General features: G+C 42.2%; 1 protein-coding gene across 8 annotated transcripts in view; it reads right to left on the bottom strand.

The window, feature by feature from the left end:
• DENND2B (DENN domain containing 2B) overlaps positions 1-16,182 on the bottom strand; it is a 177,799-nt gene that overhangs the window by 18,209 nt on the left and 143,408 nt on the right. For all 8 annotated transcript variants that reach the window (XM_074884443.1, XM_074884446.1, XM_074884445.1 and 5 more), the window contains 3 exons: positions 14,585-14,662; positions 10,467-10,607; positions 7,350-7,498 (listed from right to left, as the gene is read on the bottom strand). In XM_074884443.1, the coding sequence (XP_074740544.1) occupies positions 7,350-7,498; positions 10,467-10,607; positions 14,585-14,662 (368 nt within the window). The remainder of the gene's footprint in view (positions 1-7,349; positions 7,499-10,466; positions 10,608-14,584; positions 14,663-16,182) is intronic.

Here is a 16,182-nt window from a genome sequence, read left to right as displayed (position 1 = left end):
AATGTTATTATTAGATTGCTTTTCTCTGGGACTGCAGAATCTTAAACAAGCCAGAGACTTAGAAAGTTCATTTTGTTTCTCAGGCTGTCTCTTCTGACTGACACACATTTTCCTACCGTCCACATACAGCTCCTCTGTTGGCATCAGTCATCATACAATCCGAGTGCCAGAGAAATGTAATCCAAGTGGTACAAAATGTAAGTATCTCTTGAGAGGGGAGAATAAAGTGCAAAATTTCTCACAAAAATCTTGAGAGACAGTCAGAAAGACTGTAAAACAAGGCACTCAGCATTTTGCAGGACTGGGCTACATAGAAACATCCTACTCAAAGATTACTAGCTATATTTGGTAGGAAAGAAAGAAGCAGAATATCAAGAAATTGCAGCCACATCAGGCCAGATAATCACATACCTTACAGAAGGTTTAAGGGTTTTTTTCAGTATATATGTTTCTACTTAACAATGCTTCATAGTACAAGCAGCCTGAGAAAAACCAAAGTCTCACAAAAGGAAAGCAATTGCAGGTAGGTAACAGAGACTCAGACAGACTCTGGAGGCTGCTTCTTTTATAAAAGATGAAGGGAGCTGCAAGCTGTTGTCCCTTAGGTAAAGCAGGGGTGGTCTGCAGGTTCTAAATCACTTCTCAACAGGGGCTGATCTGGCTCTTACTGTAGGAAATGGAAACTCTCTAGTTACTTACATGAGAAATGGATGTTTTTGCTGTAGAATAAATTCTGTCTACTAGGCATGATTACGTATTGGATAATTATACAAGAGCTCATTCCTTCCACCGCAGAAATTAGTGGAAGAAATTCTCTAGCTTATGTTCAGCAAGTCAGACCAGACAAGCACAATAATCCTGACAGTATTAAGAAAGCACTTCACGATCTTTGGATAAAAAAATACCAGAAGAAATCTCAGACATCCATGCTTCCCCTGGGTTTAGACATAAGATCTGGGAGCTATTACACATTCCACAGGTACAGTAGCTTGCACCTCTAAACATCTCCTTCTTCAATGCAGAGCTGATAACTAAAAATGTTTTCCCTGAGACAAAGAACTGGACTTCTAGCTCAATACAGGGCTGTGGCAGATGTGACCAAGAGAGGACATAGTTGCGTCTCCTGTAGTCTGTGCTCAGAAATGGTACAGACCAGTTAGAGACTGGCAACAGTAAATTCTCACTCAGGAGCTGTTTTCTGGCATGTGTGTGTTGTCAAATTTCTCTCACCTTTTTTTTGGTGGAGGTTTTTGTGACAAGGGAAAGTAAAGAGAATCTTTATTACTGGCCAAAGCTCACTGTCTGTTTACTGAGCACACTTTACCTCTTTGTCCTAACATATGCGTTTTTACGTTTTAACCTGCAGGTTGGCAGATTTTACAAGTGTTCCGATATGTCAGACTACTGGAAAGGAGCATTCCCAGGCAGCAGGTGAGCCTGGGCAGGTCCATCATTGCCATGATTAGTTTGTAAGAATTATATCCTACTAACAATAAGGAAATAGGGAATGAGCTTTCACTTTAGTAACCTGCCCAGAAGTTTAGCTACTCTTGCTTTTCCACTTGACCTTGCTACAGGACTGGGGAACAATAGTTTACTCTTACTACTAAAACACTGCCACTTATCTCCTACTTAAGTTTGAGTATTCTAACTTGAGCTAAAAGATCATGCTATGATTTTGTCTGTTAGGTTAAAGGATCCCTAATACTATTTTTCCAAGTAGGCACTGAGAGACGGGGATCAGGCTGCCTCTCAACTGCTAACTGTGCTGCCTTCTAGTGTGGCCTTACGATTCTCAAAACAACAGATTTCAAATATGAGGAGAAGCGTCAACGCTCCCCGAATATCCCGGGTGTAACAGGGACAGCCCAAAGCTGTCTCTGTCCATGAGATTAGGAAAATGCCATTGTTTGTTCTGAAAGCATTTGCCCTTGAATACGAGAACACACTGCTCCCCTTTTGCTCCACAAAGTTAACAGAGACATGCCTGCGGGATGACTTCCCCCAGTATTTACATATTTATGCTTCTGTCCTGTATTAGTCAGTGTTTCTGTCTGGAGCCCATAACCTTTGGTCAGGTCTGGGATCTGCCTGGACTTTCTACAGTTGTGCTGGAAGACAGATTCCTCGTGGCAGTCCAAAATACTCTGGGGAGAGGTAGGTAGGTTTTTGTCCTTAACAGGATAAAGTCTTCCCACCTCATAGGTGCCTAGTTTCTGCTTGCAGCTCTTGACTTCATGGGACGAGTGCTGCAGAGGAGGGTTTCAGGCGGCTGCAGCACACCAGGTGAGAGACTGCTGGTCTGTGTTGGGCCAGGGGATGTGTGCTGGCAGAGGGGAAGAGAAACATAGAGGGGAAAAAACTCTCCTTGGGAAGACAAAGTCATCTGTGGCCATGCCTAAGGGAGGAAGACACTGATGTGCAGGAGATTTAACTGCACTGAAGTTCGCTGTCATCCAGCATTGCTTCAGCCTCATTCCCTCAGATCTCCCCTGCACACAGGTAAAAACTTGTGGGTTTATTTACAATATCTCATGAGATATTGTAAATTCAGCTGGCTCACACCTAAGGATGGTGCATGATAGACACCTTTCAGTGGCAACACCACCCTGAAGTGTGCCCATCCCAATGCTCTTGCCCACCCCCATCCCCAGCACCCTGCTCTGCCCCTCTCCCAGCCCAGGAGCTTCTGGTGTGACATGGCCAAGAGGCCCATCTGGTTTGGAGAAACTCTGCAAAAGGAGTAATTCCTACTGCGGCTGGGCCAGCACAGCCTCCTGGGTGAGGGAGAATGGCACAGGACAGGAGCAAACAAGGGGAGCAGGAGGGGGGACTTCCTGAGCTGGCACTGCCACTTAGAAAAACCCCTGGCCCACCTTCGCCTTGGGGTACATTTCCAAGTTCACCTATACGGTTTAAGAGCATAAAACCCACTGCTGTCAAGAGAGATTTTTTTCCTTGAGGCCCATGCTCCCGCTTTACTGAGAAGTAGCTGAAATATCTCATATAAAAACAAAATTTACAACAATGAGAAGTTATTTTGTCTTTTACAAGAGCAGCGACTCTCTATAGAAGCCTTTCACAGCCCCTAAAGCTTCAGAAAGGCACTGAAAGGGATATTCTAGGATTTAAATCCACAGCGAAAGACAAGCCTCATCCAAACACTCCCACTGACTCTGGCTGGCATTGAACTGGACCCACATGTGAAATGTAAGCAAAATATGCTCCAAGTCCTTCACAATATAGTGGATTACAGCAAGAGTGTTTTTTATTTATCAAAAATGGGGTTATAACAAAGGGACATTGAGATGCTCAAGGCCTTCCTTTCCCCTTCTCTAAACATTCAGGGGAAAAGGCAAAGAGACTTGTTCTCACACGCATAGATACATCACCTCCTCAGCAAATATGTCCACAAATTTGTTTCCCCAGCATAAAACTAAAACACGCAGAGAAATATTTTTCTTCCAGTGTTTGCTTTCTATTTATTTTCTGTTGCTACCTTTGTGTCTGCAGCAACACCAACGTTCCCTGAGCCCCAGAACCCACTCATTTTGCATCTGCTGCCCAGCCTTTCAAACCCCAGAGGACTGCACTCGAGCAGCTCTCCCTTTGCAGCTGGCAGTCATGGGATTGTTTCAGAGTTGGGGTGAACAGGCAGAATGCCTGGAACATAAATAGAGGCTCCCAGCTGGGTATTGGAACTGGGATGGGACATACCACCTCAGTTGTGCTTTCAGCAGACGTTTAAGGAATTGGAGCTTTAAGTTACCTCTTTATGAGTTGTTTTATTATTATTCTTCCAAGTTTCTCTATTGTTATCTTTATTTCTCTGTTGTCTTCTCAACTGTTCATGGAAAGTCAAAATACTGAAAGGTCACTGGCAGATTCAAATTAAGTTTTGAAGGTCAGCAAATAGCCACAGGGATTTATTCACCCAATTTCAAGCAGAAAAATATATATAAGCAACTTATTGGGAAAAAAAACCCCAAACCTAACTGCACATATCTAACCAAGGCAACCTCACAGTCCTGTCATTCAAAACTTTACTATTGTTTCCTCATTGCTGGTAGCATCACTTTCTGTGTCGAAAAATGGCAACCTCTTCTGCACAAAGATCAAGGACTATAAATTTTCACATTCTGGGCACTATAAGAACCATAAGTAACAATTTATTGAATGAAACTCACTTCACTAGGCATGACTATCCCAAACTTGTATAATGTGTGAAATCATTTATTGCTTGGAGACCTGTTAAACAGGCAGCCACAAAAGCCCATTGCATCTCATTGTTTGAAGCATAAACCTCAACAGCATTTATTTCTAAGCTATTTTTTGGGTACATGCAGAAATCAAACCCTTGTAAAAGCTTTTTAATTTCCTGCTCTCATTCTTTGGGCCCACAGACTGGACCTGTAAGATATTTCACGTCTTTTTTTCCACATTACTGGTAAACTCCTTCAGTTTCAGCCGTGATGCCCATAAACAAAATTCACGTCAGACAGGGCAAAGGTTCCAAGACAGACAGTTATTAGCTCAAAGCCAGAGTGTTTCATTTTAGACTTCATCCCCATTTAAACCATGAAAACCTCAGTAAGTATTGAATTTAAATCCACTGTCACTTTCTCCAGGCCTTTGTCAAAGGACTCATTATTAGTTTCTATTTTACAGTACCTTCTAGATCCCCATGCTGAGAGGGGCCACACTGTATTCAAGTAGAGCTGCGTGCACACAGAGCAAGAAGCGGTCTCTGTCCTGTAGCGTTTAGGATCCCAGACAGACCAGACAAAAGATAAGAAAGAGGAGCTACGTTTCCAGCATGCATCACAGAGCAGGTCAGAGGGTTCAGGAGAGCTCAGGATTCACAGGTCTTAATCCAGGGCTTATCTACCACATCAGATTTTGTCATACCCTTTTTAAACAAAACAAAGTGTGTATGTATATATATATATATAAAAAATAAAGGGTACATGCAGATATAATAAATATGAATATAAATCTTTTTGAAAGAAAGGTTCTGTCCTTCTTAGAGGAGCAACCACAAAACCTCATAAGCCTCTTGAATCCATCTGAATCCTCTCCTTTCTCAGAGTACGTGCTAATGGCCCCTAACCCAATGGCTCACTCTCACAACAGAAAGAACAGTTTGCTGGAGAACAGTTTTTGCAGGAGTGTGCAATGTTTGGATATGTGTTTACTGAAAGGGATCTTTAACATTTCTGATTCCTGTTGTCCTGGTGCCCTATTTCTGTGTGCCAAAAGGGAGAGAGCAGCAGTACTTTGCCTGAAGTGGGACTCTGTTATGCTCTGCTCTGAGCCCCGTAGGACTAGGCAGCTATCAGGAGAAAAGTAATTGCATGGGCAAGCCTGAGCTGTTAGCTTCCACTCAGGCTTGCAGTGTGTATAAAACCCTGGTTGCCTGATGAAGTCCTGGGTTGCCATGAGCCCTCAGCATCAGCGACATGAGTGTTTTCCAAGCTAAGCTGCCTTAAGCCTGTCAAAGTAGGTTTAATTGTTACTTCTTTTCTCTGAACAGTGCCCAGAAGTGTTATATGACATTGGCTAGGCCAGCTGTCCCAGAGAAATGCTCCAGGGAAAGCTTTCTGTCCCAGCCCTCACAGCTGAGGATGTCTCCTGTAGCAAGCCATCCCCACAGTATTGTGCCCGCGGCCCATGGATCGAGGCTTGGGGTACTTTGCCAAACCGGGACAAAGGAGTAACTGGGAACTCCAAAGCAGAGCAACAGTTGGCAGAAGCACAGCACAGCCCTCATTTTCTCTGCACCATTTCTGTGATTTTCCACTCAAATCACCGTGCCATTTGAAGGAATGCAGACCTGTGTCATTCTGAGTTACAGTCAGACTTGTGGGTGCCACTAATTCTGCTAAATGAACAGTAAAATAGAAACAGACAGAACGATGTGATTAAGCATGCTGTAGAAAGAGTCAGAAGGAACACGCCAACAGTATTTTCAAGAGCCACCTGCCCCAATATTCATGGTGTGACTCACATTTCTACTAAAGTACTGCAGAAACCCTGGACTAGCTACACAATTCTCACCAGGAGTTTATGTGAAATTAAGTCATCCCAAATGGTCATTCAAACTAAGGGTTACTGACAAGGGAAGGGATGAAATAAAATGTTCCTGTTGTTCTAGACAACAAAAAAGACTGCAAAGGAAGTAACTTTATAACCTGAGAAGGGTCTGCAGCTTTAAGAAATTCTCCCCTAAAGGTTGTAAAGCTTTTACTATGCAAAGTATTTTTGCTATTATATACACTGGCGGCCACTAAGTGCAGCTATTATTTCTGGCGGTCATTCAGAGAAGGTCGGGGCTGATAAAGTGTTTAACAGAGTTTGTTTGGGTAGATCCATCTGTGTTTTTAACCACCCATATAGTCTTTTGTGTCCTTTTAAAAGACACTGGATGTTCCCAAGTCTAATAAATTACAGTCTTTATTTTTATTTGCCATCTATTATTATTTATCATGCCACAACAAAGAACATCTTTACAGTGTCCATGCTTTTCTATATGGATTACACAAGCATCTAAAAAAGGGATGATTCTTTGCAGTGGGGCAGGGGTGCAGCCTACAGAGAGCTCCCATTTCCTTGGTAAAGGCCATGTGAAGTTGTGACCTGTTGTTCTCACACTTTGGGTGCGTTCATGCCTCAGAGGAGTGAAAGAGGGAAGATTGCAATCAAAGGGCAGGGAAGTAACAGGTATGTTGAAAGGATGTAGCAAGGAGCCCAAGATGGAGCTTCGGAAAGGAACTGTTTTCAGGTCACATGAGCACCAGGAAAAATATCCTAACTAGTTGGGATGGACCATAATAGCATTCTTAACACTCCCACTGGATAGATTTGGCAGGGCAGGATTTGAAACCTAGCCCCATTATAAACTCTCTGTCCTGTATGGAGAAAACCAGGGGAACTCTCAGCACCCCACTTCCCTGCCTGGCTGTACTGCATGGCCACAAGGTAAAGCACCTCAATGACAATCTCTGCTACTGTTTATGAGTACTCTGTTCCAAAACCTGAAATGAAATATTGCTAGGACTATAGTGCTTCAAAATGCTGTGCAAACGTTTGTTGACTATGAAGCAGGTGAGTATTGGTGTCCCCATTTTACAGATGGGAAGGTAAGTCAGAACAAGCGGCTGGTAGCTAGTGACTGTTAGCGAATGTGTGCCCCAGCTAATGCAAATAACTTCCATTTATGTAAAAAATTATTTAAATCGTACAGTGAGAGGATCTTCACATCTAACAACCATTCTGGACATTTCGTAAAGCTTTTGTATCCAGAGATAGCACTGTCCTGAACACATGGTTCAGGTCCCTTTGACGCTTACCTGAGCTTATCAGCTACAAAAATCACACGCCGCTCCAACAGCAGAGAAGCAAAGATCCTGATGATCTGACGAACGCTGAGGCACTTGAAAAGGCATTCAAAGTCCACGTGTTCCAGGCGCGAGTCCATGGGCCGCCGCAGCTCAATGACCTGAACACATCCAACAAACATCAGTCAGCATCACTGGTCAGGGCTGACAGCACCAGGGGTGCCCAGCACCCCAGCCCGGGCCCTCCAGCACCGCTTCATGCTTCCTGTTGGGGGGACACAGAGAATGACCCCCCTCCTCTTTTGCAAACTGAGGCTGGAGGCACAGCACTCCAGAGAAATGGCATATTACACAATTCACTATCAAGTCATTCTTCCCAGAATACAGTTGTGCGCATTAAATCTGCTGTCATTTCCAAGGGAAACATAATTCTGCCTTCTAAACACCCTGTCAGAGATGTAAAGCTTGGCTGAGTCAACCATATGAAGCAACAAACTGGAAACACAGGAGCTTGAAGCTTACAGGGTTAAACCAGCCATAAAGACAAGGTAAATTTGGTTATAAACTTGGCTAGCAATTCAAATTCACATCTAGATAGAAGCCAGGGTCTGAACTTAAAGGCCAGGAAAATTTAAACTCAATTTACTTCATTTTCACTCCTCTATGATGCATAATTCACTAGGTAATGTTAAAACCTTTTTTTTTGTCATAAAGATATATACATATATATACTTAACTGGGGAGTCAGGACAAGGTCTTAGATGGTGACTTGTGACATCCCTTTAAAGTCTAATTTTCATACTTCATCCATGACCTCAGGCCCTCTCCTTCCTTTTCTCAAATGCCTTTTGCTTGATTCCTTTATTATATCTTCCTTTTACTCTGCAATTGACATGCTCAGATGTGGAACTTGAAGGTGGAGGACAGAAAAAAGAAGAGGGAAAAATAACATGAAGAAGAGAGTAACAGAGGGAGAAAAATATGAAGTGCAAGACAGCAAATGATGAACTACTGAGGAATTTGAGGAAACAGAAGGGAAAGGGGAAAAGTTGGCCAACTTGAAGCTGTGTTGAAATCTCTGAAGACATATTAACAGGAACATATATACATCTCCTTTTTCCATATGTCCAAAAATCACCGTCACTTTATTGCTTTAGACCACTTTTATGCTTTCATGCACATGACACCACATTCCATGAGCATACTGTATTGGGTTTAAACTGGAGTAGCCCTTACAAAATTCCTCACAAACACACTGTTTTAAGGATATGATCAAGACCACAGGATACTGGAAACAAAACCAGTTCATACCAGTTTAGTTGTAATATTATTTGTGATCAGTACACAGGACTGTAAAAAGAAAATAAGCGTTAGAACAGTATTAGTGTACAGATTTGATTTTTTGAGGCTGAAATACAGAAACATTATGGTGCCAAGAGTATTAGATACCCATCAGGCAGCTGCTGCCCCAAACAGCAGTAAGAATCAAACTGTGGAGCGATGGTGTACCATGAATACCTCCTCAGGACATGCTGCCTCTGCCTACCTCTTTCTCATATTCAGTAAAGGTGCCCACTTCCATTCCTTAGCTTTGGGATTGCAAGCTCAAATCATATTTATGTGCCAAATCATGAGGAGCTGGTTTTACTGCAAAACTTCCAACGCTAAAATCTTGCTGCGGGGTAGGATGCAATGCAAGTTACAGCAGCTTTTACGAATGCCGTGGATGTTTTCTGTTGCCTGGCAAAGCCTTCTGCTTCAGTCTGCTAATCACAAAGAAATATACTGTCTACTTCCCAATTAATCATCATCTTTGTTTAGGCCAGAGGAGCCACAATGGAAGGACAAGATTCTGTTCCTAATTAAGCCAGCACATTCCATTTAAATAACGAGTTTGTACTAGCATAACAGAGAGCAAAGCTCAGCCAGAAGAGAGTTGTTTGTTTGTTTGGAATTATCTCAATGTTTTTCTCTGGGAGAGTTCAGAAGCTTGAGCAGAGGATAGAGAAGTTGCAGATCCATGGTTCCCAGATATATTCACATCAAAAAAGCATTATCAGATCTCACCACTGTTACGCCAGGCAGCCTTTCAGATTTCCTTTGCTTCTCCAGAAGAAAATGCTTGTGACTTAAACATGCCTTGCAAGTCACTTACACAAGGAACCCTTCACATTTTGTACCAAGTGACATTACAGGCCCACTCCGTTGAAGTCGGTGGCATTACACTTGAGGAAAATATGATTCAATGTAAAAATAGTAATAGCACTGTAAAACTAACCCTAAGGAGTGTAAAATAACCCTAGAGGGGAATTTTTTTCCTGCTTTCACTAACTGGGCCAAATTCAATTCTTATCTGCAGTAATGTATTTCCTCTATATGCTTGCCCATCTGAGTGGAGCTACTGTATACTTACAGAAGAACATGCAGAGAGCAGAATTTGACACGGCGAATGGCTAACAAGTCTCAAGTTACAAAGAACTTTTTAAGCAAGGCACCACTATTGCCATTTTCCAGTAAGGCATATGTTGTATGTACTTGAGTCAGTAATAAAAGGAAATGAAATCCATTATATGTGTGCACACACACACAAACTTTTATATGACATGCTTTTCCAAATATAGACTATTTCTTTGAGGGCCAGTTAAAGGGTATTTATTGCCAAAAAGAGCCATTTAAATGCTGCTGGTCACTCCTCCTACCAAGGCCAGGACCAGCAGTAATGAGGTTTGCAATAACAACCAGCTGCTGACCTGTTCAAGCACAGTCAGCATGGGAAACTTACACTTGCTTGTTATCACTGTGATAAAGTCCAGCAACACTGTCGTCTGTTAACTACACTAGACCAGGAATACTAGGGCATTTGTGTTGTTTGTGCTTTTTTCTTAAACACAACTTATTAATAAACGTAAAATAAACAAATACATAACAATAAATTGGCTTATAATCATCAATGGGAACTAGCATTAGCATATCAACACTGGTGCAGCTCCTGCGCTGCTCATTTTGAGAGTGTGCCACCTCACACGCCTTGCAGTATCCGTGTGTCTCCTCCTGTTTTTCTTTTGCTGTTTGATATTGGAGTGGTGAGGGGGGAGGCTTTGACTCTTAATGTTTGCAGTTGCTTTTTACCTCATTTCCAGCTCCAGGCAGAAAGGTTTTGACTTTAATTGTCTTTCCAGGTGCAGGAAAAGGAGATTCCATCAGACTCCTCATAAATGGATAAACCAAGGCAGCAGATATTCCCCTTCTCCTTTCAACCTCATCCAGGATCTGATCCATTAGTAAGACATAAGAGAGAAAGAGACAGAACATGTCAGCACCACATACACTTTTGAAGCATCTTTTGACCCACATGTGTGTAAATACATGGCAGATCTATATTTAATTTTCCTCTGCCATGCATTTCTTCACTACCATTAAAGCCACAGGATTCAATCGTACTCTAAAAATGATACATTTTCCAGTTACAAAATAGAGCCTGTTGGTGAATGCAGTTAACACAGAGACAAGGAAGAAATTGGAAAGAAGAAAGAAGACAGCATGGCAAAAGGGATCTGTATTGTTGGGATTTTGCCTGAACAACAGGGTGAGCTGAAGGAGAGAAAGATCAAGACAGATCCCATGATCACTGAGCAGGTCAGCATCATGTCTCAGTGGTACATCTTGAAATCTGTATTAAGGAGAAACACTTTCTTCTGCCCTGGGCATCTCTTCCATTTCAACTGAGAGGGCAGGAAAAAGCCAGACCAGCAAGAAAAGCAACGCTGCCACACTATGATAACAGCAGAGGTCCACCAGGAAAGAGCTCCTGGAAGAGTCCCGGCCATGGTGGCAGCAGTCACGTTGCAGTCTGTGCTGAGCTGGAGCCAGCCCCCAGCAGCCTCATGAAGCATGCCCAGCTGTTTACACCGGGTGCCTGATTAAGGTCATTTTCTGTTTGACATGATGCAGAGCAGGCAATCTAGTTTCGAAATAAGCAGATGGAACTTCTTACAGATAGAGAGGACTATTATTTTCTTCTCTCTTTGGTCACATGGGCCAACATAAATTAGATCACAGCTAAGTTTTCCCACATTAGACAGACCATATAGATGATAAACCTAAAGAAGACGAGAAAGCAAGCTTCAAAGCAGTTAGTGGTTTGACCTGAAATGGTGATCTTTTAACCACCACTCAAGAGCAAAAGGCCATACAAGAGTTAGTGGGTCTGAGCCAGGCATTTTCCCTTGTTTCTCTTGGAAATGCTTTTCACTGAAACAGAACATTAAAAGATACTTAAGCACAACATGGTGACTTATGATAGCTAGTGACACCAAATGCCAACAGAGGCATTCATTGGTGCATAGTTTCCTCTTCCTCCTTGCAACACAGTAAAGACCTAACTAAAGCAAAGCTGACCCCATATACATAGCTTGCATTCCAGTCCATGGAAGTGGCAGATAACCATAAATGAAGATATTAATTTCATTCTTGATGTAATTTGCAGCACAACTATCCTCACCAAAGAAAAACAGCTACCCAAACAGGAAGTAGTAATGAACCAAGGCTATGCCCCGGGTCCCTTAGTGCTCCTGCACACTGCCGGCATGCAGCTGTAGTGTGCCCAACACATATTTCCTCTTCTGCAGTCACTATTTGATGTTTTATGTTGCTGGAGGTGGGGGCCGTGTGTGTGTCATAACCCTGTTCCGAGAACCTTCACAACACAAATAAAAAGGAGCGTTTAAACTAAATAAAAGTTCAGCAGAGATCTCAGGAGATAAAATGGTCAAAAACATCTGTTGAAACCATGACCAAATGAACTGGCTGGAAGTAAAGATATCTGTGGTTCTCACGTCTGTCTTAGCAGTAGGTATTACAACAGTAAGCATAAAAGGCTTTGAGGAAGATTAAAATAACACAGGTTATCAGAAACAGGATGATAAACATTTTAAAACAGGACTCCTTTTGCTTTTCTGATAAATAATATCCGAGGTTTAATATCTTGTGGTCTTTCATCACTCATATTTTTCTGTAAAGACAATTGTTGCTTGTTTTGACTAATTCAGCAAAGTGCACCCTCATGATCATTTTCCTGTTTCACTGGATTTATCAGTTAGGACAGCCCAGGTTCCTTTTACTAGGCTGGAAAAAGAGACCGTCTCACTTTTCAAGAACTTCTGTCTCCATCCACACCACATCTGTCTTCAAAACCAACAGGGATGCTAAGGCTCAAATCTTCCTCCTTCATTTAACAGCTGTTCTGTCCAAGCCCTTTCTTTCCAAATGCGGTGCTTGGAGAGTGTGCTGAAGAGCTGTGCTAAATCCAGCCCAGGGCTGGAGTCAGCCCTGCGTGCTGCCAAACACCCTGCTCCCACCCTGCACCAGTACCGTGGGGAGGTGACCAGCCCTCTGCAGGGCAGCACCGCTGTGGCCAGACTCCAGCACGGACAGGGTCCTTTCGTGGCCCAGCCCCTCCACAAGCCCGGTAATTGAAGAAGAGCACAGGTGTGTTACGACCCCATTCAGGGCCCAATATGCAACTGGGTGGGAGCCTTCCTTCCCACACAGACCAAAAGCAGCAAGGCAAGACCCGTGTGGCCAGGGCCAGCCCGCCACAATGCCTGGGAACAGCCCCTGCTGAAGCCAATGAAATTACACTCACCCGTCAACTTTGGGTTCACTTTGGCTGGACGATCAGACACTTTTTTTTCAAGTTACATATTGAACTGGGAAAGCAGATTATTTGCAATTGTGGTGCAATGACCCTCCTTGTCTGAATGTATACCTCAGCTGCAGTGATACTTGGTTGTAAGGAGAATACTTAAATTTTCTTTTTTTTTTTTTTTTTCCCCATTTTTTTGCCTTTTTTTTTCCCCTCTCCCAAGTTTTCCTTTGAAAATTAGAGCACTATCAAAATTAGATAAAAACATAAAAGCAAGCAAAGAGCCTCAGGACATCCCTCCATACCACAGATCTGGTGAGCGGTGTTATCCTCCCAGAACAATGCATTCCACTTTGCTCACAGATATCTGTGTTTAGATACATATTATGTTTAAGAGACACTGTTATAAACTCTTGATTTCAGAGCTTTATGAAAGATGTCAGAAGCAGAACTGCAATTAATTATTGCAACCCAATGGTTTTTCTTCATACAAGATTTGTGTTAAAGTTTTATCTAGAAAAGCTTGAAAACTGCTTTGAAGATAACATTCTGTACGATTATTAGACCATACGAATAATATAAATGCTATGATTTTTATTAACTTCTATGATTTACTTGTTCTTTTCCACTTTATTCCTATACAAATGAACAAGAAAAATCTGTCTAAGTTCTGTGAGATTTCCTGTAACTGAAGTGAAAATCTCTGGCAAATTAAAACAATATTTCTATGAACACTGTATCAAAATTGGAAAAGGGGAAGGCAGCTATTTGACATTAGACATATTTTTCTCCAAGATCACCAGCAAATCCTATACAATATTCTGAGGTGTGCACTGGATTTTGCAGGACATTCTCAGAGGACTAGGAGGCCCTAAACTGGCAGCTGGAGAGATATTTCTAAATGTTAATCAATCAGAAATGTTATTACTAGTTAATTTTAATAACCTTTTGTCTTACAAAAGAAGAATGCTTATGGCTCTGGAGCAGACTGGCAGTTAACTGTTTCTATGGCTATTCAATCCCTCAGCTTAGCTGCAATGCCCTGTGTAATGTCTTGAAACTCTTGTGTTAAGAAATGTATTACCTAAGTAAGCCACATCAGCATACAATACAGCTTTGGATTTGTTAATGTGGAGGCCAATTAAAAGATTATCCATGCTTTCCTAGCTTCCTAGGATAAAAAAACACGTCAATAGAGTTAAGCATATAGAATTCACTTATCAAATAATCTTTTTTCTTAACCTCATCATTCCACAGGGTATTGGAGTAAAAGTGGTACTGGCCCATCATTCAAACTGCAGATGCCAAGAATTACAGCTCAGCACAGAACAGCTTTAGAAAACAACGGAAAAAACTTCAGTTAGCCAGATCATACAGACACCCAGATGTTTTTTGAATCAAGTTCTGCCTCAGTCACAGAAGTAATAAGACATTCTTTGATAAACCAAATAATAGGGATGGAATATCCAAAACAGCAACTGTAAAATACAGTTATCTCCCATCAAAGGAAGAAATTCTTCTCGTCTGGTTCATCACTGCGGATGTGTCTCGGTAAACAATCAAATTAAAAAGCAATTCTAAAAAAAAAAAAAAATCTTCTTACCTTGGAAAATAAGTCAAAACACCCCAGTCGGCTGATGACACAATAAACTTCAGGTAGGCGTGGGCCTTTTCCACTTGGCTGATAACAGTAAGAAGAAGATTGAAATTACATATTAATTTGGAGTCATAAGGAAATACACTTCTCTGATCACACAGTTGGCCATCATGTGACATCTCTCACTATCCGTTTCTCCATCAAAATAGCTACTCTTGGAAAAGCATCATATTTTTTCCATAAGACAGGAAACTAAAAAGCATAAATAGTTCTTATCCACTTTGGAAATCACAGCGCACTGGAGCTATATTCCAGTATCACTCCAGCTTGCAGCCATAAAAGCACATTTAACTACAACTGTAACTCATGCCTGTGCTATCACTGTCCTCTGCTCCTGCTGCGGCACGAGGAGTGGGGCCACGCTGGGGTGATGAGCTGGAAGATGAGAACTACAATGCTAAGGGAGGTTATGATGGCTTTAGTTCCCCACTCACTCCATGATGTTCAAAGAAAGCTCAACTTACAGAAAGCAAGCTCATAGACCTAAATAAAGACAAGCTGCATAAGCTAAATCATTAACTTCCTCAGATTAATGCATGATAAACATGAAACTCTTAAATAACTTAAACAGTGGCAAGCATGAATAAATGACGCACATCCCTCCCACCCCCCAAAAAAACAACTATAAAGATCATCCTCTATAACTATCCTACTGAAGATATTTCCTAAAGAAGAAATGGTTTAAACTGGCATGACTGATGTGTATGCCCTCAGCATGCTGGACTCTGCAACCCTGCCTATACCACTGCAGGGAAAGGCCCATCAGCACTGTATGTGAAAAAAGGGTACAACCGCTGGCTGGATTCAGCTTATTTACTGGAAAAGAAGTAGAATTAGGCCAATGCTGAGCACTTTAGAAAAACCATCCTCACTGGCAAGGTCCTCAGAGCAGAGAGCTGGTCTGCCTGTGTCCTGCATGTGTACAATGCACACAGATGGCAGTGACATCCGTGTACAGCAGCTTCCCACAGTATTTTCAACAAGCTGTGATGCAGCATTCCAGTTCTGTGTAGTTGCAACTGATTTTCACCAGATCAGCAGGCACACACTTCCTAGGGGCTCTAATTTTAATAAGGCAGCTTGTTGACTTCAGATGCAGTCATATGTAGTCCCAAGACACAATACATGGAAATCTTGGCGCTGCCTCGCCCAGGAGCTATGTCCATCTTGGCACAGAAGGGCTGCAGGTACACTAGCAAACCCCAGTACCCCAGCAGCAAAAAGCTGAAAGTGGGGTCTGAGACAATGGGTGAGGCTGCCTACTTCCTTGCATCTCCTGGAGTCAGCTGTGCTTGTGCTGCAGTGGAGTGAAAAGCAGCTGTAAGAGAATCACTTGGCATCACTTGGCCTCTTTGTGCAGCTGTACATTATTGATATGCAGCAGTGACAAAACCATCTCCATTAATAACAACTTTGTGATAAAGGAGCTCAGTCACTGTTTCCATCAGCTTCTGCCCACTCATACATTTAGCCAAAGTGGCTGATCATCTCCTCTGTATCCACGTAGAAGGACAGTGTATTTTTATCTTTGTCTCATATCAGAC

This window comes from Strix uralensis, chromosome 15 (genome assembly GCF_047716275.1).
Source record: "Strix uralensis isolate ZFMK-TIS-50842 chromosome 15, bStrUra1, whole genome shotgun sequence".
Classification (NCBI taxonomy): domain Eukaryota; kingdom Metazoa; phylum Chordata; class Aves; order Strigiformes; family Strigidae; genus Strix; species Strix uralensis.
Note: the sequence above shows the minus strand (reverse complement) of the source record. Positions and strands in the feature narration are given on the sequence as shown.